Source organism: Dermacentor andersoni, chromosome 4, assembly GCF_023375885.2.
Source record: "Dermacentor andersoni chromosome 4, qqDerAnde1_hic_scaffold, whole genome shotgun sequence".
Lineage (NCBI taxonomy): Eukaryota > Metazoa > Arthropoda > Arachnida > Ixodida > Ixodidae > Dermacentor > Dermacentor andersoni.
In genome coordinates, this window is record NC_092817.1 from 30,277,586 (window position 1) to 30,288,288 (window position 10,703).

General features: G+C 46.8%; 1 protein-coding gene across 1 annotated transcript in view; it reads right to left on the reverse strand.

Annotated features, from left to right (window-relative positions):
• The window catches only part of LOC126536621 (beta-galactosidase-like), a 32,184-nt gene extending 21,683 nt beyond the window's left edge, over positions 1–10,501 (reverse strand). Inside the window, exons 1-3 of the mRNA XM_055074112.1 lie at positions 10,230–10,501; positions 9,230–9,393; positions 2,799–2,949 (exon numbers count right to left, since the gene is read on the reverse strand). Of these exons, the coding sequence (XP_054930087.1) occupies positions 2,799–2,949; positions 9,230–9,393; positions 10,230–10,391 (477 nt within the window). The 5' untranslated portion in view covers positions 10,392–10,501. The remainder of the gene's footprint in view (positions 1–2,798; positions 2,950–9,229; positions 9,394–10,229) is intronic.
• Between the last annotated feature and the right edge of the window lie 202 nt (positions 10,502–10,703).

Sequence of the window (10,703 nt, forward strand, 5' to 3'; positions counted from 1 at the left end):
CGCTTACTAAGCTCTCTTAGACCTGACGAGAAAAAGATTTTGCTGCGCTTACGAAAACACTATTCGATGGCTTCTATGAGTTTGCTCAGGGAAGTCGTTATCATCATCACGAAATCACATTCCTAAAATGTGCTTTTCTAAGTTTAAAAATAAACATTAGTCATGTGGCCAAATGTCCAGAGAACAGGCAGGGTGGTTGCGTTGATTCGAACAAGTATTTCCGTGCAGTGCTTTCTGCAACGCGAGATGTACGGGCTAGAGCTTGCTGATCCAGGACACCTTTATCTTTGGCAGCATTTCTCGGAGATGTTTCTTTGTTTTCGCGAAAGCGTCAAATGGCCCATTGAATGATAAAAGCCAGCATCTGTAAGCCAGCATCTGTAGTCTGTAGCAGCGAAACGGCACCTAAAGTCCGATTGGCTGCGACGCCACGTCACAAGCGCACCTCGAAGGAGCAGAGCGGGTGAAAGGGAAACATGCTGCCTCGATAGCGCGCCAGGTGTTGCCTGAGGGGAGAGGGCAACGCCGCGATGCAACGTCACCCTCGCTCTCGCTCTCGGAACCCGGCACACGGCCGGTATCGCTCTCTCTCAATCCCACTAGGCTTAGCTGTTGCGATTGCTTGCCGGCCTTGGTGGCCGCTGCTGCTTCCTTAGTTTCTTGTCGCGTAGGACGTTGGTGCCATACGGCGTTGGCACCGCAGGCTGCTGCTGCTGCTTGCTGGCTCGGACAGCACATACCCCTATGGTACATTACTCGCAGCGCAAAACTCGAAGGACCACTCAGCGGCGTTCAATTGGACATTAATGTTTTCGCATTCCCAACTCATAAGAAGTGCTTAGGTGTCATTGGATTTTGTTTATATATGACTTGACAGAACTAACTCAGTTTTCGGCATTATGGGCACCTGTTGTAGTTTTGGCTGGCAGATAATCAATGAGCAGAACAAAGAATACTACTCTCATTCTAAAGAAGCTGTTGATATGACTTTTACCGCTGAGGCTTATTTTACAGCCGAAGAATTCCGTGATTCTAGACGGCTCTCTTGACGACACTCGGATTCTCAATGGCAGAGCCACGTTTAATCTCAATTCAACGGTCGGTCAATAAAAAGTGCTCTCATCAGCGTTCGTTGTGGCTAACATTTCACTCGACCTTCGTTTCGGGTGTCAACATTTTCGACACCCAGCTTGAACAGGCCGTGAACATGCATGGTGAAAAACAGCTCAACTTCACAAGGACAAAGAAAAGACACACAGTGGCGCTGACACAAAGTAATTGTAGATATGACATATACAGGGTGTTTCCTGATATTTTTTTTAGACAATACAAGTTTTTTAATAAAAAAATCTCTAAGGGTAGTGAACGTGGTGTTCTTGCAGAAGGGTTCCTAGGCGAAGCGGACATCCTCTGCCGCTAATAACGTGAGCTTCTGAAGACTAATTGACGAAAATTAATCATTAACCTTATTATTTGTGTCTTGTGGGCAGTTGTCTACTTGACAAATTTGGAGGCAGTTACATTTGCCAATTTTCTAAAAATCTTATTTTATATTATATATATATATATATATATATATATATATATAAAATAAGATTTTTAGAAAATTGGCATATATATATATATATATATATACGGCAGCATACAACAATCAAGAAAAAGAAACGTTGTCTGTACGCAGTTGCGCTGTTTTCCAACATACATCAGCACCAACTTGCCCAATTAATTCAGCTAGCAAAGACATCTGACACGACCAAATCTTCGTGCAACGTCGTTCAATACGGGCCCACTGCTCATCAACGGATCTTTATAGTAGCCTGGACAACCTCACGCCCATATTCCGTGTGTCCCAGCTAAGGTTAGCTAAGCTGTTCAATAAAAACGAAAGATTAAAAAAAAACACGGCACAAGATACAATTATAAAACATATGATTTTTGGTTGGCAGAGGTTTGACGACCCAACACCGTAGGTTGTAAAATTGTATGTTGCATGACGTCTATTTCTCTCTTTTTTTTTCGTCGTAATGAATTCTGATTTTCGGCACATGCATTGAGCAGGGACTTCAAATGGGCGACCGGTTCGAGGGTTATCTTCTATGCTGTCTGCCATGCCTAAACAAAGCTGGTCATCTTTCCACAGTCATTTATCATGGTGCGGATCCCTCAGACATTCTTCATGCGCCTACGAATATTTGCCAGCGCTGCTATCTCCTTCATCAAGTTGCAGAAAAATTCATACGCGTCGTCACCTTTGATCATTGACAGGATTGTATGAATTTTTTCACAATCCGTGGAATGGGGGGAGGGTAAGAGCCTCAGGAGTTTAAATGCTACCGCAGTAAAGATGTTCAGAGCTGGTAGGAATCGCTGAAATCTGCTTTTATTTATTTATTTATTTATTTATTTATTTATTTATTTATTTATTTATTTATTTATTTATTTCCCCGTATGTGTGCTATAGCGGGAGAGCATGTTACCTTGTTGAGTAAAAGCTAATGGCGGCTTTCATATTCAACGACGCATTGTTAGAATGGCTATAGATGAGTAAATGTGCCATCCGGCCCGGCAAAGCTCGTGTAGTGCAATACTATTGCACATAATGACTAGAACTTTGTGCTATACTTTCAGTAGTCCAGGCGGCGAGCGTTGGAGAAACGCGAAGTCAGGATTCACAATGCCGAAACGATTATGATGCTGCGGTAGCTAAGAGCGCCGTAAACGCGATGTAAGAGTGACACCGGTGGCCTCCCCAAACTACTGAGCCTATTGCACGTTAGATTCTGAGAAATTCGACTCACAAAATCTCGCTCGGCGCAGATGTACGGACCTGGTCGAAGGATGACCATGAAGCCCAGCTTATGGGCTATCCGCAAGAAACGGACCAGGTCCTGCTGGCCTTCGAAGTCGAAGTGGCCTTCTTCGGGTTCATGGCTGCTCCACTCTACGTAGCTGTGCATTTGGGCAGAACAGCGGTAAGCAACCCCGAATCGGCGATTCGAAATGCTGAAGTGGAGAATGGAATTCTTACTATCCCAAACAGTTGCACCAAAATGCAGACTCAGTCAAGCACGCCTAGGTGTTATACTTGAAGCTCAAGAGGACCAGTGCGTTCAGCTGTTAGCAAAGAATCCGGAAAACAATAATAATCGCATTCAACAATTATAGCTGCATGCCAAAATTGAAGACCAAGAAAAACAAACTGAAGCGGTATAGTGCTTATTATTTTTTTTTTTTGTCTAGGTTTCTTAATGATTGGTTGCGTGCGAAAACAAGTGTCACTGCTTATAGAATTTTCGTTGCGGAAATAAAAACCTTAGTCTGGCGAAGGAGCAATTTGGTTTGTAAACTTCAGCGGCGCGATGATGCTGTTCTGTAAAACATTGCACAGCATCACTCAGTCAGCATTGGTCTTAGAGTGCAGAGATCAAACAGTAGAATTTTATTAAACTTCTTTTAAACAAGTGCGCGTGTGTCCCTCTCCACTTTCTCGTTTTCTTTCCTCCTGACAGCTCGCGCTTTGGAGCGCGCCACGTTAACCCACAATATCTCCGGGATCACCCCCCAACACCCCACTACTTTCCTCATAGCGGCTAACGCTACGTAGAAACTGTGTGACGTTGTACGGACTTCAGAACCAGCCCTAGCTATTAAGCAGACTGGCAAGGACAGCTGCGTATCTTCACAAGAGAGCACGCACACACGTATGCGCCCGCTTCGGAGCTTCCAGTACCGTGCAAGAAGGAACTGAAGATTTTACTCAACCAGTCGACCATGCTAACAATTTTGTTACCGTACCTCTGCTCGGACAAATATATCCCTTTCGGCCCTGGCGTCGTCAATTGATCCCACAAAGTAAAACGTATTTCTCACGTGTAAAACCAAAACTGAAAACAATAATTTTTTTGTGGGTTGTTCCTCCGAGAGCCCTATCGCTACTGCGATCAGCAGCGGAGCATTTTGTGGACGCTCACGTGATGACGACGACGAAGTGTTTGTTCGTACCATGTCTGAGCAGCCTTCGGCTAAGTATCGACTTTCACAATGTATAACTTTTGAAGTCTCGGGTATTTGTGGCTGATATTTTTATACTTATTTCCTACTGTTAGCGTAGGCGGCATGCGAAAAATTGTAGGCCTAACCTGCATACTTCTTCTGTTGTGACCCTTTGTTTACATGTCCACTTTTGACGACATCAGGGCTTAGTGGTTGTAAGTCGTGCGTTCTTCGCTTTAGCCGTATTCTCTTTCATATTTTTTTGGTGCATCAATAATGGCGGCCTTATTTTAGTCGTGCCATGCCAACGCTCACGACGCTTGCAAGAATGCACGGATAGTCTCTTTGAAGAACTGGACGACGGTAAATTATCAGACGTGGAAGGTGAGTGCGACGAGTCTGGCGGCAGCGGTGACGAGGGGGACGACGCGCTTGGAACCACAGCGGAGAGCGAGTGTGACAGTTGAGAGGCTGATTCGGAAGAGGATAGCACACAACCAATGGCAAGCGGCTGGGCGAGAAAGCCTTTCAAGGTGCCAGAGACCATATTCAAAGAGGCCGCTCACGAAGACCTTCACATGGAAGATGAGATATTCTCACCATTTGGTTATTTTAGCCGTTATGTCCCGAAGAGCGTCTTTACTGAGCTTGCTGAGAAAACATATCAGTATTCTGTTTTTCAGTTTGGCACGTGTGTAAGCACTGATGAAGATGAAATCAGCCGCCTGGTGGCTCTCCATCTGATAATGGGTGTCCTGAAATATCCAAGGTTTCACCTATATTGGAATCCTGCAATGAGAATTGCTAACATTGCATCAAGCGAGATCTCGCGCAACCGCTTCGAGAAGCTGCGCAACACTCCTCACATTGTTGATGCGAACAAGCCGGACATCAATGAGAGACTCTGGAAGGTGAGACCTCTGCTCAAGAATATGCAAGCAAGGTGCCATGATCTCGAGGTATAGGAGCATCTGTGCATTGATGAGCAGATTGTCCCTTTCAAGGGCCGTTTGGACATAACGCAATATGTGAAGGGCAAGCGTCACCCTTGGGGTGTCAAAGCCAACTCGCACCAACGCTAGGGCACAGCCGTGTGAAATGGACGGTTGCGCAGGGAAAGTTCGAATTTTTTGTGAAAAGTGCAAAGTGCACCTGTGCTTGACGAAGTCCAGGAATTGCTTCAAGGACTTTCACATAATGAAATAATCAATTTTGTGCTTAGTTTTTGTTGTAATAGCCGCATAAAAATAAAGTAATTTTTTTTTCATTCCTACACCCACTGAGCCCTGATGTCCCTTTTTGAGGACATGAAGCCAAATCGGTAATTACTTCACGCACAAGCTTTATATTTTGTGAGCATGTCCTTTGGACCTTCAAATTGAAGAAAATGCAAGGGGAAAAAATCTGCGGCAAAAACAAAAATTCCAGGGCTGAAAGGGATATTTTGTGTTGTGTCACCAGCAATGCTAACTTATTTCATAATCGCCGCACAGTGCCTTCCATGCACACTGATGTCGCGCGTCGGCTTCAAAATGCAAAGCATTACCGCGCGTAACGCACTGAAGCAAAGTAAAAAGAACGAGCCGTTTGTGTAATTATCTCAATGGTCTGCCCTGCTTAATAATTCAGCGTGAGCTTTTGAGTCAATTACTAGACCCAGTAGAAACTTCAGTACGGAGCTTTTGACATCTTGAAACAAACTCATACGAATGTGAATGTTGTATCAAGAGTAATGCAAGTGTAAGCGAAACCTTACTTGTGTGAACTGGCCCATGAGGCTCAAAAGAAACGTGATAATGTAAGTGACCGTTCCTATATACAAAAGGCATTATTGTCACATTCGTCATAGAAGTTCCGTTACGATCGCTGCCACAGGGGTACCTATTAATATCCTGATAATCACAGACAGATGGAAACGTGAAGTGAGCAACTGTGCACGAAGGAGGGATGTCGCTGGAGCCAACAGTTAAACAAGGGTTGTGTCTTCGTCAGGGCAGCAACTGTTTTCCTTAGCAGAGGTTGCGTGTGCGTAGCTCACTCTAGCCTACACTCAACGCGGGAGGAGGAGAATAGCCTGGTGTGTAGAGTAAGGCGAGGGAAGTTTAGTACTCAAAATAAGGAAGGGGGGAGAGAGAGAGAAACGGAAAGAAAAGCAAAAGGGGGTGGTGACTACCGCGCCCTCCCTTGTTCGACAACATTTAGTAATTATTCGGACGTTCAAGCGCGTTCCCGCTGCTGGCGCAGCCGCCGCCGTGCTGTCGCGCCATAGACGGCGCATGCGCGGCCCGCGCGCGGAGGATTAGACGTTTTCCAGAGACGTGGCTTGCGTTTGGGCGAAAAAAAAACGACCAATCGAAGAGGACACGCTGTCAGTGCTACGCTCTATGGCCTTGGTGGCGGAGCAAGGGCGTAGCGCTCCACCTTCCGCCGCTGGCATAAGCGTTGGGCGCACGCACACCATAAGCACACATGAATAATAATAATTTTTTTTTTAATTATGGGGTCTTACGTGCCAAAACCACTTTCTGATTATGAGCCACGCCGTAGTGGAGGACTCCGGAAATTTCGACCACCTGGGGTTCTTTAACGTGCACCTAAATCTAAGTACACGGGTGTTTTCGCATTTCGCCCCCATCGAAATGCGGGCGCCATGGCCGGGATTCGATCCCGCGACCTCGTGCTCAGCAGCCTAACACCATAGCCACTGAGCAACCACGGCGGGTAAGCACACATGAGTGCTACTGCTGAGAGCTGTTGTCTGTATACAATGATAACGGTTCTCTGCGTAGTCGAATTTCGGCGTTGGAGGTCGATGCCGCCGAAGCACATGGGAAGCACCTTCGTTCGGCACTACGCTAGCAGCGTCGCAGACAGTAAACGTCAAGCAAACGTTATCTAACACCGTCGGTTACTCGGTCTCATCTCGTGCACCAAAGAGGTGCGACTCCTGCAACGCCACCGATAGCGCTCCTCATCACGCCAGCGCAAGGCGCCTCGATAGTGCCACCCCGCTGGTATCGAGGCACCCATGCCAGCGTTGTGAGGCGCCTGCAGCTGCCGGGGCGCTGTTCTTCTTGCATGTTGCATTGCATGGTTGCGTCGCGCCAACATGTCGAAGCCGCGCATAGTTCGAGCACCGTACGACGATCGCGAGTTTAAGTGCAACACTAAACCTTGCTATCGCTGTCAATGAGTCGCCATTCGAAACTGCTTTTCAACGCGAAAGCATTATATGCCCTATTACGCGAAAACATGGTACTAAATATGGCCGACAGCGCAAAGAGTAAAAACACGTCAAAAAATGCTAGGATTGGCGTCGGATTTCTCAGAGAGGTTGCTGTAAACAAAGTAAATTAATGGTTTTGAATAGAAGATTTGGTAAATTTCGGTCTGGGTGGCAATCGAATCCAGCTTTCGGGTTGCGAGACAAGCACGCTTCCCCGAAGCCACGGCGGCTCCTCGAATTTGATTTACTAAAAGTATACCTAGTGCATGCGTCCTTGCACATGTTACGTCGCAGCCACCTGGCCGACTAAAGGTGCGGCCTAGTGCATACGTCATTGGGCACGTGACGGCACAGCCAATGGGGAGGAGGCGGCGCCACGTCACGAGTGTATAACATGAGCGCTTTCATGGCGTTCCGAGGTCTACAAACGGTATAATGATTTCGCATTCCCACACGCAAGCAGTCTTAAGTGTCTCTGCCTTTTTTTTTTTTTGCAATAGCAATTATACGAACGCTACAGGCGCATTCCCGCCATCGCCGTTGATGTCGTGGTAGTGTTGCGGTATCTATACTCCGTTTCATACATCAGGTGCAACACTGTGGAGACTAGAGATACTTGTTGCAGTGGCTTCGTTCGCACTTAGAAAGAGTTCGGTGGTTTTTAACCGACTTTTGTGAAATTGATCTTTATGTAAGGTCAGTTCTGAATGAAAATAACAATATACCGTTAGGAGGAGACAAACAGTGCGCTCATTCGGCTGCTAACACGTTGCTTTATATCAGTTTCCTTTTCGTTGTTTTTTTATCTGCATCCCGTCGCGGCAGCCTCACGTGCATGCTCGCGCGAGCAAACGCCGCTGGCGGCCAGCGCAGCATGGGCGGAACGCCCGGAGTGATAAAATTTGGAGAACGTACTACTTGCATAGCTTCCACAGCGTTGCACCTGATGTGTGATACGGAGTACAAAGCCCCTAAAGGTACCGACGCGCATGCGCGGATCGCGTGTGGAGGGTTAGATTTCCAGAGACGCGATATACGCCCAGTGCATTTGGGTGCAAAAACATGGAAAAAAACGACGAAGCCAAGCCGACGCGCACACTTATTCCGGGGTCCTCACCCTGTTTATGCTCCGCTTAATGGACCCTGGAGGGGAACCAAGGCAGCGTTCCACCCACGATTGCTGGCATGAACGTTGTGCGCACGCTGCTGAGTTTATATGTGCATATATGATGGTACATAAAGTGGTCTGAGCGGAATGGACAGCACACGTCAAGCTAGCTACAAACAGTGGCGCTTTTCCTTCGGTCTAATTTCGTGCACCATTGAGGTGCAACGCCTGCAACGCCGGTGGCGGCGCTCCTCATGATGCCTGCGTTGTGAGACGCTTGGTAGCTGCCAAGACGCTGTTTCTACTACAGAACAGCAGTTGTCTCGCGTGCTGTGTGGAGCTAACATGCCGTCCCTGCGTATTCTACAAACACTGCATGAGGAGCTTCAAAGCAACGCTATGTATACCTTGATCTCGCTGTTAACTCCCGCAATCACGTCCAGCGCCTTGAGCACACAAAAACGTGATCTGTGCAATTCGCTTCCGTTACTTCAGAGAAACCGTTGCGGCGGGGTACGATTTGGACACCTGCTGTCCTGGACGTTCCTCATGTAAGTGTTGCGATAACTTGATCACTGCTGTAGTCGAACGGACAGTGCCACCTCTCGCGAAAAATTTAGTTAAAGTCGCGCTTGCTCTATATCTTCGCCCGCGGCACAACAAATATATTACAAATCATTCGCCTGCAATATGTTAAAATTCCACCACATGCGTAATTTTAAACACCAACGACAACGAATAAAGTTGTGCCTCTTTTGCGCTACTTTTGATACAGCCTTGAGAACTACTCGTTGGCAAAGCTGTCCGCGTTGCTGAAAATGCTGACCAAGAAAGAAGTACGAAAGAAGTGCTAAAAGCAATGGTTCCGCTAGTCCAGCGGCCACAACATCAGAACTGCGTACGTTTCGACCGTGTTCAGGCCGGAGGCTTGCATGGTGATCAGTCTGTCCTCCCACAGCTCCGGAAGTACCCGGAAGTAGTGCATGGCACCGGACATTATCTGCACAGGCTTGCCTTGCATCACAAAGGAATTGCTTCCAAAATCGACGGCGAAGGAAAGCTTTGCCTGGAAAAGAAGCATGCCCCGTACCCGTTAAGCGCATACGCATAGATAATATGCAAAGTCGGAGCAGCGTTAGGCTCACTCGGAAAACCTACAACGTTTAGGTCGACGCCTCGGCCAGGGAACGACCTGTAATTGTCATTATAATGTTGTTCGCCATGATAAATGCTTCATTTATACTCTGCGCTACTGCGTGTAGCATCTGCATTTTACAAATGCGGGTTTTTATGCACAAACATGCATTTCACTTGAAAAAAGGACGCGGTAATGCTGCGATTACGAGAACGGCAGCATGTACCCGCGCAGAAACTATAGAAGAAAGGAGACGGGAAGAGGAAGACCACCATTTATTTCATCCCCCCAATTTATTCGAGCGAACCGCATGAAACCGTCAAACAATGTGGCTCAGGGAAGTACAAGAAAAATGAGCTGTTTTTGTAATTGCATTAACAAAATCAATTCACATGAAGGCGAAACTTCCGATAATATTCATATTCAATAACAAAAATAATGCAAGTAAAAGTGGAAGAGAAGGCAATTTTGCGACCGACAAGAACTGAACATAGACTCAGCATACACCGCTTGCGGTAATCACATGCCAAGTGAATTAAATAAACTTGTGTCTGCACCCGGCCGAAGGAAAAAGAATCACATGTTTAGGAAGACAAAATTCTTCAATAAGTGTCTTGCCTGAAAGTGGTGTGCTGCAGCTGTTATGACGAGAGGCACCGATTAAAACAAGTGACATGCAGGTTCGAACGAAACGGGTTAGCTCTGCAGTTAACGCCGACCTTCTCGAGACGCACGCAAGCAATGCGCGAGCGCGATATAGTACTCACATATTTCGGCGTGAAGACCTTGGACCAAAGCAAGCAAACGATATAAGAGCCGACCAAGACGCTTAACAGCCGTATGCAAGACCTAGCGCGTCGGCGCACCACCGGTACGCGGATGCTCTGCTTCAGGTGCTTCTGCATCTGGACAGAATGATGCACAGACATCTTAATGAAACATCGAAAAAGCCAGATCCATAAGCGACAATAATGAATAAAGAACCTGCAAGCACTACTCGCAGCTGATATGACTTATTCAGAAGAAAATTTTTAAAGAAAGTCACGACTCTCCATGCAACGGTAAACGATGGTGGTGGAGTTGGGCGGCTTCTGCGTCGCCTGCAGGGGCAGCCTTACGTGGCGGTGGACGGAAAACGGTTGTGTGGATGAGGCCTTAGAAGGACTTTGAGATGCCATGTTTAGTGAAGCTTTCTCTGTGGCTCCGTAGCATAGAGTTTCATACAATAATTGTTGTAGGAA